We start from the raw sequence: 14,888 nt of genomic DNA, 5'->3' as shown, positions 1-14,888 counted from the left end.
AATGTTACATTAATCCCCTGTCACACGCAGGAAAGTCAAGATATCAATACAGCGCATTGCTTAAGGGATCGGCCTTCCCAGTTAAGCAGGTCAAAGAGTGTAACTTGAATTGCAGGACTAGGTAACTGTCTGGTGGGTGAATTCCTGACTGTGTTTGCTTCTGCCTCCCCTTGCCGTAAGTAGAAATGGAAGTCTAAGTCATTGAGAGCTAAAAGGATCAGGAGTGTGTTTTTGTTATGCAGAGCTCAGCTCTAGGATATGCATGGTAAATGCATGCAGCCAGCTGCAGGTAGATAAAGCCTCAATCATCAAGAAAGATAAAGCCCAGGTGGTTCTCTTGGGCTGAGCCAGCCTTGCTAAGTAGACAACACACAAAATTACAGAGAGAAGTCAGACTTCCACAATAGTCCTCTGTGGAAGAGAGGAAGACGCTATTTCCCTTGCTTCCCTACCTACCCAGCCAGATTTGCTATATCTCCAGGTTAGGGCTAGGTAGGCCCAAGCATGAAGCCATGCCCACTGAGCAAGGTCAAGACCATTTGGACCTTCCTGGTACCTATGGGTAAAAACCAGTTTCCAACTCAGGTCTGGCTCATACATATAACATATCCCAGGTGGATTCATGGAAGGGGGTAACTCTGATCAAGAAACACTGGATGTTCCGAAGGACCTGTTCAATTGTAACTTCTCTTGGATAACCTCCTAAAGTTTGCAAATTTAAAAAAAAAAAAAAGAAAATCCACACATACAATCTAAAAGAGTTGGGGGGAAAGCCAAGATAGATTTTTTTACTTGGTGGCTGAACTTCAGGACCTCTTAAGGTTTTCTTCAAGTAAGGTGTTCATTACATTTCTCCATGTGGACTATTCCTGAGACTAGCTTTCTTCCAGAGTTGGAGACAAAATTGAACCCCTGGAGGAAACCCAGCATGGACTCTACAGCTCAGGCCCCGGATAATCCACCAGAGCCACAAATGCCCACCCCAGACTCCAGGGACACCCAAATCAGCTCCCACCTGGCTCCTGTACAACAGGGACAATGTAATGTTGAGCTCTGCTCCCTTCCCTCTCCCCCGCCTGCCCCCAAGCACCCAGGGTGCATTGAGGGGAAAGAATTGAGCTTATTACTGGGCAGGCAATAATAAAGTTGGCTAATCTTGGAGACATCCTCACTTCCAATGGCCTGTTACAACTAAATGTTTGCCCAGCATAGCTCTGTAATGCTTAATTTTGTATTCCCTTGATTGGGCCCTCAGGTGCCTGGCTTTTGATTCCAGGTGTGTCAATAGGGTTTCCTTCCTTCCTTCCTTCCTTCCTACCTTCCTTCTTTCCTTCCTTTCTTCCTTCTTTCCCTCCTTCCTTCCTTCCTTCCTTCCTTCCTTCCTTCCTTCCTTCCTTCCTTCCTTCCTTCCTTCTCTTTTTCCTTCCTTCCTTCTTTCTTTCCTTCCTTCCTTTTTTTCCCAGTACTAGGGCTTAAACTCAGGGCTTGGGCACTATATCCCTTAGTATTTTTTGTTCAAGGCTAATACTCTACCACTTGAATCACACCTCCACTTTCAACCCTTTTTGGTAGTTTATTGGGCTGGCTTCAAACTGTGACCCTCAGATTTTAGCCTCCTGAGTAGCTAGGATTACAGGTTTGAGCCACTAGTCTGCCCCCTGTGAGGGTTTCCTAGACAAGATTAACATTTGAATCCATAGACTCAGCAGTCTTCCCAGAATAGGTTGGGGCCTCCTCTAACCTGTTGAAGGAGCCTGAGAAGGAACTGGCTCCTAAAGTCAGGCTGTGCTTGAGCTCCTAGAGCCAGCTTCTGCATAGCATTCAGCTTCCAAGTGTAGCTAGCACTGTGGGCTCTCCTGAGTCTTCAACTTGCTAAGTGCAGATCTTGGTACTACCTGATCTCCATATCACATGAGCCAAGTTCATATATATTATATAGTATATGTATGATACATGTAATATAATATATAATAATGCAATAATATACTACACAATAAAATATATAATACATATTATATGTCACATGTATATCAGATACACACCACGTGCTCTAAATATGTTCTGTTGGGATTTGATGACATCATAGGTATTTTCCAGCTCCATTATCATCTGATGGTATCCAGCACTAAATATGTCCTCTCTTACTGACCAGAGCCCTGGCATACGATGTGTGCCGGCCCAGTCTCCTCTTGGCTCTCTGACTGATGCGATCTCCTTCCCAAGATGGCTGGCTCTGACTTTTCAAAGTCACAGCGTTTTATTCCTGAAGAGAAACTGTGCATGCTGTCTTGATCCACTCCTGACCACCCCATGCGTGGCCCAATTTCCCCAGGGTTTGGGCAGCCATCAACTTCTGCCTGCCAGATGTCTGGTAGGGGGGAGTCTTTAAGATCTCTTATCCATCAGTCTCCAGCAGACCTGGCTAAAGCTTCCAGAGCACCAGAACCCTAGAGCCCCTTCCCACAGTCCTTGGTGGATCCGGATGGGGCTCCAGGGGGCAGCAGAAAACACCTTTAGTACCTGCAGGCACAGCCCCAGTCCCCAGATGTGAGGAGCAAGCTGACTGGTGCATCTCCTCATCAGACTTCTCTAATAAACAGGTGTTGGGAGAAACACAGTAATTAAGTTAATGCAGTGGAGAAAAGAAAGGAAAATGGTTTTTTTTTTTTTATCAGCTTATGTCATATGATCAAGACTTCTAATAAAGATGGAGTGCGGTTAAAAAAAAAAAAGCACAGAATTAGTCCCTCTTTTAGTCCAACCAATTAAAATGTATTTATTACATGCTGGCGTTTTAAAATGTGTTCGTATGGGTCTATTGCAGAGAAACTTTGGAAAGAGGGCATTTTGGAAAGCATGTGTTATCTTTCTGAGACTGTTCTCACTGGTTATGTCATTTAGACAAACAAAAAAAAAAATTAGGAAAAGGAGCTCCAAGGAAGACAGTTCAGGCATCTCAGCCTCTTGAGCCCCACATGAAATCATTTATTAACAAATAACTTGATTTTGATTTTAATTACTCGTGTAATCTCCACTTGCGTATTGTCACGATGCATGTTGACTTGGCGATTTCTAACAGGGAACATTTTCTGTCCCATTCAAATGTACAAGTGTAAGCATTTCTCAACTTCTTTGTTCTTGGATAAAAAGGAAATTGATCTTTATCTGGTTCTGTTCTGGTATTTTAAACCCTGTGAATGCCGTTTCCGGGGACGGCTGGGATGGCTGGGGATGTGAGGTTTCCATAGATTTTTCTCAGTTTTCTCCCTTATTCTAGGAAGCTTCTGGAATGGCTCTGCTGGTCGTTCTGTGTTGCCTTCTCTGTCCCCCACCCCCCCACCCTACCCCCACTCCTCCTTTCACCTCTCCTCTGAGTCTTCAACTACGGGTCACAACTTCTAAAGTCTTTAAAGCAGAAGAAGAAGTTGGGAGAAATAAGTCTTTTTTTCAAAGCTTAAGACTGAGGAAAGCAATGTCCGTTTGTTTCCAGTCAGACAGGCTTCCAGTGTTTTGGTCCCACTAAACAGGAAGTACCTCCTCCTGCAGTGGATACTCACAAGGCAGGCTGCCTACGTGCCCCCATAAAGGCAAGGAGACGTTCCTTTCCAAGGCTAATTCCCTTCAAGGTCACCCTCACCCTAGAAGCCATCTGCCCACCTGGCACACCCAGCCCAGGACTCCACGTCATCAGCTTAAAAAGCCCAGAATTAGAAAACACACCCTGACACTCTCCTGCACAGGGGTTGCCCTATGAGTAGTCTTTCAGGTCCTGGTAGTAAGTAGGATTTCCCACCACCCTCTCCCTGCACCCCCACAAATAAAATACTAGGACAACTTAAAGGGACCTCAGCTTCATCTGGTGGAGGAAAATAAACACTGCCATAACTTGAGAAAGTCAGGTGTCTGAAATGATTCTGCTAGAGTCTTCACTCTTATTAACCTAATTCATTTATTCATCAAATACTTTCTCAGTGCTTTCTGTGAACAAGGCTCTGTAGTAGGCATCCATTATGGCTGGACAGACAACTAAGTCTTTGCTGTCTCGGAGTTCATACTTTAGTGCAGAGAGAGAGAGAGAGACAGAGAGACAGAGAGACAGAGAGAATGCAACTGTGAGCCGGGCACCAGTGGCTCATGCCTATAATCCTAGCTACTCAGAAGGCTGGGATCTGAGGATCATAGTTCAAAATCAACCCGGCAAGAAAGTCCATAAGACTCTTTACCTCAAATGAGCCATCCCCAAAGCTGGAAGTATAGGTGTGACTCAAGTGGCAGAGTGCCAGCCTTGAGTGGAATTTTTCCACTAAGGGACAGAGCTCAGGCCCTGAGTTCAAGTCCCAATACCAACTTACACATGCACACAAAAAACATAAATGTTTTTATGCTAGATGGGGAAAAAATGGAAGGGGAAAAGGGATATTAGCTCCAATGAGTCAGCAAAACAAAACAACAAAAACACCTGGAATTAGAGCTATAGCTAAAATAGTAGAGTACCAGTCAGGAGCTGTGAGACATCGTAGTACACAGGAATGGCTACTTTAACTGTCAAGCTAAGTCTCTGATGGCCACCTAGAGGAGGAATATTCCAGATGAAGGCAATGGTGGTACCGAAGTCCTAAAGCCGGAAGAAGCATTCTATACAGATAGAACAGAAACAGGCCAAGGGGTGCTGCAGACAGAGGAGGAGCAATGCATAATGGGATCAAACTGCCGAGCATTCTGGGAGCATCGTGGATCTGGTGCTTGGCTTTAAAGGAACACCTGGGCCAAGGAGGATGCCAGGAGAGCATACTTCAGGACAGAGCTGTGACAGGGCCTGGCCACCCAGGACATGAGTAAAAATTCTTCCTCTGGTTCCCTGTCCCCTGTCTTTGGGGACTCCTGAAGGTTTTAGGGGAGATCCATGGGCCTCGGATGGAGGAGTCTGCTATCTTTAACCACACAATGCACACAAGGCTGCAAGGCACTCAATAGATCTGCACATCCCTGAGCGTCATTATTGATTCCTTGGAAATAGACCACAATTATTTTTGAAAATAGATGGCATATTTGTCTATCCTCTGAAGCAGCTCATACTCCAATAGATAAAGTGTCAGGAGGAAAGAAAAATCAAAGAAAATGGAGGTGTCCATATCTCAGATAGATTTTTTTTTATATTGGCAATGTACAAACAACTAGCAGAAAAAGCTTTAAAAAAAAAAAAAAAAAAGAATGCAGCCAAGGAACAAGGCAGATTGCTGAAAAGATTGCAAGGGTTTGGTGTGATGCTCGAGCAAGAAGAGAACAACCAGAGTGCGCCAGTAGTCATTTTCCTACTTGGTTAAGAGCATTTGGAAGTATCATTTGAAGGGCTGCAGGAACAAGTCATCCAACTTCCACTGCCTGTTCAGTCAGACCAGTCCCAGGGATTAGTTTAAACTGAAGCCTGGACATTTGCAAGGAGCTCCTTCTTTCCTTCTAGAGTGAAGAGAGATTGAGCAAGTAGCCGAGCTATCACTTATACTTCAAAGATTCCTAGTTCTGTAAAGGATGTAGGAAGATGCCATGCCAATATAGTAGAAAGAAGCCATAGTTTGGTACTATATCGTGGACCTTAGACAAAGCAACTCTATCTCAGACCCGAACCACATGAAGTGTAGGGCTATGTGTCTGGTATCATTTGGGAGAGGACTGTTGAGTAAGAAATCAGCAAATCAGAGTACCAACTGACCTATCTAGTGGCCTATAGACAGGAATGTGAAGATCATTCTATTATGTAATGATTTTTTGTTGTTGTTGTTGGTCATGGGGCTTGAACTCTAAACCTGGACACTGTCCCTCAGCAATTCAGCTCACGGCTAGTACTCTACCACTTGAGCCACAGCGCCACTTCCAGCTTTTTTCTGTTTATGTGGTGCTGAGGAATCAAACCCAGGGCCTCATGCCTGTGAGGCAAGCCCTCTACCACTGAGCCATCTTCCCAGCCTGATTAATATTTTTTTTTATTGGGGTTTGAACTTGGAGACTTGAGCTTGCTAGGCAAGTACTCTACTAATGAAGCTATATGCCCCTAGTTCTTGGTTCATTCTGATGGTCCATTTGATTGGATTGAAAGATGCCTAAGAGTTAAATAAAGCTCACTCAGGAACAGGCACATCTGCTTAGGGATTTCCACAGAGAGGATTAAAGAAAGGGGGAAAACATGCCCTGGATGGGAACAGTACCATCTTATAGGTTGGAGTCCTGGATGGAAGAAAAGGAGGAGGAGGAAGAGGAAGCCCACAGCACAGCATTTTTTTTTCTGCTTCCTGACCTCCATGAGTGAGCAGCTCTCTTCCACCAAGATGTTTCTCGCGTGCCACAAACTAAAGAAATGGAGCCTCGAGGAGTGATCGTGGATCGATCACCTTTGAAACAATGTGCTTAAACCTATCTTAACCCTACGTGACCTGCTGTTCTCAGGTACTTGTCTCCAATGCACACCATCAGTGTGACCACACAGATGTGAACCTGAGTTCAGAACACAGCTGGACCAAGGGCCTTCTCCTCCTCTGAGCTGTGCACACGTACATCTCTCACCTGTGTGTATCCTCAGGTGAACTTTCAGGTGATGGGAGGTCCGGAACGTCTTCCCACAGTAGGGGCAATCCTTCATGGCTGAGCCCAGGCTCCTGTCTCGAAGCAAGGCTGGCTGCTGGACGCCACTGGGTCTCCCAGCCTCCTCCCCAATATCTGCAAGAGAAGAGAGGAAGACATTCTCACATTGCTTCAGCACATGTCAGAAGTTGTTCACACCAAAACTGCTAACACCACACAAAGTTTAAAACATGTCAATACTACACCTGTCTGTTTCATTCTTTAAATCTGACAGAATGCTGACAATTCATGTATTTTCTTGTTATTCTCTTAAATTATTTCATCTTTCCTATCATCATTTTAAGCAGCATATGGTACCTTTATATTGAACTGAATTAAGCAAGAGGAGAAGCAGCTGTGTCAGCAGCTGGTTTGATTTCTTCTTTTGCTTAGTTTCTTATTAAATAGTTGGGTGTGTTTTTTTTTTCCAAAAGTTTTTAAAAATGCAGGGTATTTGTTGAATCGGATTCATGCACAGGACAGATTATTAGACCAGAAGTTATACTTGCATGATAACCAGCAACAAGTAAGGGGATGGAAAAATAAAAATGAGTGTCTCAGTTGACTCTTTGAGACACAAAGGCATATGGCTATTTTGGGGGACAGGAAAGAAAATTATCCCAAACTGATCGTTCCTTCTTGTCAAGTCTGTATCCATTCCTGGCTGCAGCAATCTCATGAGAGGGAGAAGAAAAGGTATGGAAATGCAGTTCCACAATTAGCCTATGAGCAACATAACACTGACATATTTAAAGTCATGCACAGAAACCCAGCCTCAGCTCCCTTCCCCATAAACCCAGAGCCTCGCATTTAAATCTCCAGGCGGCGACTTGAGAAGTTCCTCAGTGAAGTAGTGATACAAATTTGTTCCTTCCTGTTGTTATTTGTTATGTAACCCAACCCCATTAGAAAATGGAATAAAATTTACATACAGCTGCCTTCTGCCCAGAAGTGATGAGACATAATAGCAAATAAAACTATGAAAATAGCTAGTGTTTGGAATTATATGACGAGGGTACCCCAGGCCCGACATCTCAAGGCTGTAGAATGCTTGGGAATCTGGATCTCCTGAGGAGGGGAGGTCAGAAAGCCTTCTCTGGCCTTGTTTCTGAGTTGCAAGACTTCCCCAGAGCTAGAGGCCAAAGGCCTGGCACTGAATCCAAGTCCATAGGGTCCTTACCACAGCTTGCATCCTACCCTCTTGGCCTCCTGGTGAATCCCACTATAAGAGCAGGGAACCTTCTAGGATAATGAGCCAATCTGTGAGTTCTGCAGAGATGAGAATAAATAAGATTTGCACCTTCCAAGCAATGGAAAATGCAAATTGCTTTTATTCTGCGACATCCGTTCCTGGTATTTCTCTATTAATGGGCAAAAGGGACGGACTTATGGACCATGAACAAGATGCAGGCAAACATACTTAATTCACATTTGGATGTTTGCTCTGAACAACCATGGAAGCGCATTGGCTCAGAGCCTCCTTTCCACATTCGGGCCATGAACAGCAGGATCACCACCCTGGAAAAGCAACACTGAAGGCTTTCTCCCCAACTCTCCTAGCTGTGACTGGATGACCTGTTTGCAAGATAAAATTTCATGAGTATTGTTTATCTTGTACTTTGCACAAATAGGAGGATGAGCTTCATCTATGCCTTGATGTTAAAGATTGTCATTACACACACCATGTACTCGATTTTACAGTTCAAGAGAGGCAAGGTGGCCAAAGATGGCTTACAAATGATGACAAGCAAGCTCAAAGCAAGAGGTGAAGTCAAATCACACATGTGCCCCACATAGTCCTGGCCAGGAAATTCCACAGCCTGTAGACAAATCTACCGGGCTGCGAAGATTCTACTAGAAGCTCGGCTAGGGGTTGGTTCGCAGTCTACCAGGGGCTGAACTGAGCTACTAGAAGACAAGCTGAGTCTACCAGGACTTAAGCTACATCTACTTCTGAGAACTCATCTGAGTCTACCAGTGGCCAAGTCCAGAGAGCAACTGCCAGATGTTTGTTTCATGTCAACACACCCATGCAGTTTTTGTTAGCTTGTTTGGTAGTGCTGGGGACTGAACCCAGAACCTTGCATATGCCAGACAAGCACTCTCTCACTAAGCCATATCATATCACCTACCCTTAGATATTTTTGAGATAAGCATCTCTTTGCCTAGCCCAGGCTTGCTTTGAACTCTCCATCCTCCTGCCTCAAGTCTTCCAAAGGTTAGATTATAGTCCTGTGCTACCCTACCATTCTCCTTCCACTCACCTCCGCAACTCCATGGGCCCTCCCCACACCCCTACCTTAGCTGGGATCCTTGGGTCTACTTAAGCATCAATGAGCCTGATTAAAATTCTGCACAAGCACCCCTTAAGACATAGTTAAGTCACCCAATTTAAGTTGGGAGGCCAAGAGCTGCCAATTTGAATCATAAGCAGGGCTTGAGTGTCCTAGCTATTGACTTCAGTCTAGAGTCAAGTGGGTACAGACTTTATTTTTTTATTTTATTTTTGTCAGTTGTGGGGCCTGAACTCTGGGCCTGGGTGCTGTCCCTCAGCTCTTCAGCTGTAGACCAGCGCTCTACCACTTGAGCCTCAGCCCCACTTCTGGCTTTTTCTGCTTATGTGGTGCTGAAGAATGGAACCCAGGGCCTTATGCATGCAAGGCAAGCACTCTACCACTGAGCCACCTTCCCAGCGCCGGGTACAGACTTTAGAATTCTTACAGGTCTTCCTGTCCTATGATCTGTTCCTCTTCCTAGAAGCTTCTTCCAAGGGTACCCCTCTGAGATCAGGACTGTGGAGGTAGCTACGGAATAGCAGCTGTGGGAAAGAGGATGGAGGGGATGTTTTTACTGGAACTTTTGGGGAGGGTGTTGCCCACAGCACATTCTAGATAAACAGGGAGACAAGGCTGAGGAGATATTACGATGAGCTGGGTGCCTCCCTATCTGTCACTCGATACGATGCCCTGTATCTGCCGTCCTTTTATCTGTCTATCTAGGATATGTGTGGCCCAAGAATACATTTGTAAGATAAACAGCTTTCTTTCCAGATTTAAGAACTCTAATTTTCACTTTACACTGAAAGGGTTTTTCTCTGGGAGGGCCAGTAGGTCCATGGTGGCGTTTACTCTTAAGCTAATCTTCCTAGAAAAACAAACTCTGAGCCGAGGATGAAGGAAATGGTGGGTGGTCTCAGGAAATGTCTGTCCAAAGAGGCTGAGAGCCAAGGAGTATGAGGAAGGCCCCACACTCACCGGGCTCAAGCGTACAAGCTTGAGCCACTGTTTCCTTTCACAGGGGATGACACGGTGCTCACCACGGTCCTTCTGCAAACTCAGAACCATCACTGGACCTTCTGGACCAGTAAGTGGCAGTCCTTGGGCCTGGCGGCAGCTAACTGTACTCACCTGGCCAGTCTGAATGCAAGCAAGAGAAAGGAAGAGGCTGGAGAAAAGATATGAAGATTTTTTTTTTAAGTTCTCTTTCCTCTAATGCGTAAAATTACTACTTTTTTTTCCCCATCTATCAGACACTTCTTCCAAGTGTGATGGGTAGGCTGAAAGCAGACATGGAAGCAGAGGACAGCTGTAAACTGACTCCTTAACCCTCCCTGCTCTTCTGGAGAGGGGAGAGCAGCCTTGCTCAGAAGCGAGGGCTTACCCGAGGTGCGCCCTGGCCCCCATGTCACAGAGGGATGACTGTGGACTCCTGTTTCTTCCCTTTGCTCAACAAAATGAATACAGGGTCACTTCTTCAATGACGGATGGATACCAAAGGTAATTTTCCCAAGATGCATGGGCTATTGATGGCTCCCTCTCCAAGTTTCAGCCTACAACCAGTGAGACATCAGTACCCAACAACTCAGCCAGCTAGTTCCTGCACTTGATACAACTGGTAAGTGTGTTTATGAGCTCAACATGAGAAGGCAGGTCCAAAGCATTTCAAGTCAGGATTTAAAATACACCATCCTTCTAAAATAAAAGCACCTTCTACAAGTCAAGAACTCAGTCTTCTTTTTTTCCATTAGTTTGTTTGATTCTCCAGTTGTCTAGGCTAATCTGACATTAAATGTACTAGGCAGGAGGAAGAGTCCACTTCTTAGATGATAGGCTGGCACCTATGATTCACGCCTTTAATCCTAGCTATTTCAGGAGGTGGATGGAGACTAAGGATTGTGTTTTAAAGTCAACCCTGGGAATGAAAACCCTTGAGACTCTTATTTCCAATTAACTATCAAACAAAACAAAACAAAATAAAGCAAAAGCTAGAACTGTAGCTGTGGCTCAAGCAGAAGAGCACCAGCCTTGAGTGAAAATGCTAAGGGACTGTGCTCAGGCTCAGTCCCGGTACCAGCACAAAATATGTAAGAAAGGAAGTTAGACACCTATAAATTACTATACTAGCTGTCTGATGGCATCCATGGTTGGCTATCTTAGCCTACACAGACATGAATTTTAATTAAAATAATTGTAATTCATATGTAATATGTTTGACATTTAAAATTTGGTTCATAAAATAATTTTGTTCTTGAAGGATTTTGCTGCCTGTGATTCTTTTGTGCGTTGGGGCGGGGGTGGGGGGGAGGGAGGGTTGGTTATGGGTTTTTAACTCAGGGTCTGGGTGCTGTCCCTGAAGTTCTTTGTTTTGTTTTGTTTCGTCCTCAAGGCCAGTGCTCTACCACTCTGAGTCACAGCTCCATTTCCAGTTTTTCTGGTGTTTAATTAGAGAGACGAGTTTTCACGGACTTTCCTGCCCAGGCTGGCTTTGAACCACAATCCTCAGATCTCAACCTCCTGAGTATGTAGGATGACAGGCGTGAGCCACCAGCCCTTGGCAGTGCCAGTGATCCTTAAACACTGAGCTTCCTCCATGTGTTTAAAACAGGCTTTGTAGTGGGGTGCCGGTGGCTCACACCTGTTATCCTAGCTACTCAAGAGGCTGAGATCTGAGGATCGGGGTTCAAAGGCAGCCCAGGCAGAAAAGTCTGAGAGACTCTTATCTCCAATAAACTGCTCAGAAAACCGGAAGTGGCGCTGTGGCTCAACTGGTAGAGTGTTAGCCTTGAGCTGAAGAGCTGAAGGACAGCGCCCAGGCCCAGAGTTCAGGCCCCATGACTGACAAAAACAAAAACAACAGGCTTTGTTTGCCCAGAGGCCGCCCTGGTAGTTAGAGGTGGAGACTTTTCCTCCTGGATGTACTCAGGCCATCACTACGCAAGTATGTCATCCCTCAGCTAGCACTTGTTTCCTTCCACACTGAGTGGGGTTGGACCTCCTGGGCCCCTCCAGATCACACTTCCAGTAGAGCTGGGATGCAAGGAGTCCCCCTGCTCAGCCCAGGCTACCTCTACCCACAGCCTCATTTGATCATCTACTCACCCCTGCGCCCCCCCCCCCCCCCCCCCCGCCCTGCAGCTTCATTCAAGAGCCACATAGGCAACCCGGATGAGAACTGGAGAGGTGAGAGAGAAAAATATGAAAGAAGAGGAAAAGTTCCCTCTAGAGGGGATCCATCCCAGGTCCTATGCCAAACCCACACACTGCCCTCTACATGTGACTTCAAGCCTGTGTTCCACATTCTATGTACAACATGGAGTCCTCATTCTGTGTTCCATGTATGAGAGCCAGTTCATGTTCTAGAGTCTTCATACGACATCAAGTTCACATTCTACATTCCATGCATGGCATCAAGCTCATGTTCTAGATTCTATGTGTGATGTTGAATCTATGTTCTACACCCTATGTATGACCTTGAGTCCACATTCTACATTCTATATGTGACATTTCACGCATAACATCAGTGTTCTACACTCTATGTATGGTATCAAGTCTGTGTTCTGCATTCTACATAGAACATCAAGTCTATGTACTACATTCTGTGTATGGCATCAAGTCTACATTCCATGTTCTATGTACAACATCAAGTCTGGGTTCTACGTTCCATGTTCCATGTCAGCAATGTGTTCTAGCTTCTATGCGGCATGCTACATCAGTTCAGTATTTTACGTTCCCCTGAAGACAGCAGTCCCACACTCTGTATTCCAGGTATGACAACAGGGCCACATTCTGCAGGCCATGTCCTGTAGCCAGTCTACATTCTACATTAATCTCCTAGTCTGCATTTCAAATAGAATTGCATGGCAGTAATGTACATCAACTACATGTCCTACATTGCATGCACTGCATCCAGCTCATATTCTGCACTCATGCACCACATCCATCTCAAGCTCTACGCTTGGGTACTATTCTTCTCCACTTCCCCTGTGGAGGTGGGATACAAGGTAACTGCCTCTGACCCATGGAGGAGATTCAGAAGAACACATGTCTTCTCTCCAGAGATAGTTCTCACAAAATACATCTGGAGGACAGAGCTGAGCCACTGACCCTCAGATATGCAAGAGCCAACCTACATCAGACATGGCTTGAATGAGCAGTAATGTGGTGTGAACTGTGGAGGCATAGAGGGCTTCCTTGGAGGGAAGAGATGCGGAATTGAGTAAGACCTTCTACTAGAGATGTCTCTGGGGCTTTTATCTCATCTTCTAGGTAGTCTGAATATCTCACAGCATAAGAAAGACACTCAAGGAGACAGAGTGGACAAAAGAAAGAGCAAAGAGTGTCAGGCACTGGTGGTTCAAGCCTGTCATCCTAGCCACACGGGAGACTGATACCTGAGGATCCTGGTTCAAAGCCAGCCGAGGCAGGCAAATCTGAGAGACTCATTTCTAAGTGAGTTGCAAAAAGCTGGTGTGTGTCTTACGTGGGAAAGACTCAGCTTTGAGTAGAGAAGGACAATGGAGAGCCATGAGTTCTTAAGATCAAGTCCCAGTACTGGCACAAAAGAAAAAGTAGAGGAGAAGAGAAGAGAGGAGGAGGAAGGGCAGGAAGAGAGGGGAGGGGAAAGAAAGGAGGAGGAGGGAGAAGAGGAGAGGAGAGAATGAGGAGGAGGAAGAGAAAGAGGAGAGGAGAAAAGGGAAGGGAGGAGAGGGAAAGGAATGGGAAGGGAAAGAGGAAGGGGAAGAGGAAGCAAGGGGAAGAGAAATAGTTCTTGTTAAATTGTGCATATTAAATTAAATTAAATTTCATTTCATCCTGACAGCCAAATCCTTGGTGCACCCAGAACTATTCTTATGCAAAGTTTTCCACTAAAAAAATGATCACGATGATAATGGGTGAGAGGTACCCCCTCACGCTCACGGGGCCTCAGTGCTCCCTCTATGCAGTGTGCCCAGGTATTTTTTTTTTTACTTTATTACATTAATGCCATGCCATTTTAGTTTCTGTGGGACTTCTAGTCTCACAGTTAATAGATTTTCCCAGGTGACTTGTCAGCGAACTCTGAAAGTCTGCCTCATGCAAAGAGATCTCAGAAGCACGATTCTCACTTCATTAAGGAATTTAAAAAAAAAAGTGAGGTGAAGGGGCAGTCACAAGGTCCCTGAAAAAAAAAATCACATCTTTCTTGCTGCCTTTGCCAACATACAGCAGTGCTTTAAGACGTTTTCCCCCCAGGGGACACAAAATAGCTAACGCCTTGGAGGGAATCCAACGGAATATATAGCTCCATTTAGAAGCTTAACACTTCTCTTTATTTTGAAAATTATAAAATGAACAAGCTTTTGCTAGATGCTGGTATAATTCTATCTTGCTCAGGAGGCTGAGATCTGAGGATCCCAGTTTGAATCCAGTGCAGGCAGCAAAGTGGGTGAGACTCTGATCTCTAGTTAACCAGCTAAAAGCTGTAAGTGGAGCTATGGCTCAAATGGTAGACTGTCAGCCTTGAGCGGAAGAAAAGCCTAGTGAGTGTGTGAGGTCTTGAGTTCAAATGCCAGTACTGACACACAAAAAAAAAAATTAAAAAGTTGAATTAACAGGCCCAAATAAAGCTATGACCATTGTAGTAAAGATTCTTGGTGAAGGAATAAGCTTTTTATTTTTTAAAAATGATTTTAAGATTAATGGGGATGTATAAAAATTGTAACATGACTGTAAACAACTGTACTGAGCCCTGGAAGATATAGCTCAGGAAGTGGGCCAGCATTACCTTGTTGTTTCTTCTCTTCCATCAAATTTTTCAGCTTTATGATGGCCATTTATAGTCATGTTAAATGGCTGAGCATTAATATGGATTGGAGAAAGTATTTGTTTAAATAGAGAAGTTTTTTTAATAAAAGAAATTCCATTTGTCAGAAGCCAACAGTTGCTGAGTGTCAGTAGCTCACACCTATCATCCTAGCTATTCAGGAGGTTGAGATCTGAAGATCTAGGCAGGTA

The 14,888-nt window shown here is 44.8% G+C and overlaps 1 protein-coding gene across 1 annotated transcript in view; it reads right to left on the bottom strand.

Moving 5' to 3' along the window:
• The window catches only part of Znf536 (zinc finger protein 536), a 242,244-nt gene that overhangs the window by 154,855 nt on the left and 72,501 nt on the right, over positions 1-14,888 (bottom strand). Inside the window, exon 2 of the mRNA XM_042668188.1 lies at positions 6,559-6,711. Coding sequence (XP_042524122.1) covers positions 6,559-6,711 — 153 coding nt within the window. The remainder of the gene's footprint in view (positions 1-6,558; positions 6,712-14,888) is intronic.

Source organism: Dipodomys spectabilis, unplaced genomic scaffold (assembly GCF_019054845.1).
Source record: "Dipodomys spectabilis isolate Male_0828 unplaced genomic scaffold, ASM1905484v1 ptg000422l, whole genome shotgun sequence".
Lineage (NCBI taxonomy): Eukaryota > Metazoa > Chordata > Mammalia > Rodentia > Heteromyidae > Dipodomys > Dipodomys spectabilis.
This window is presented reverse-complemented; position numbering and strand designations above follow the sequence as displayed.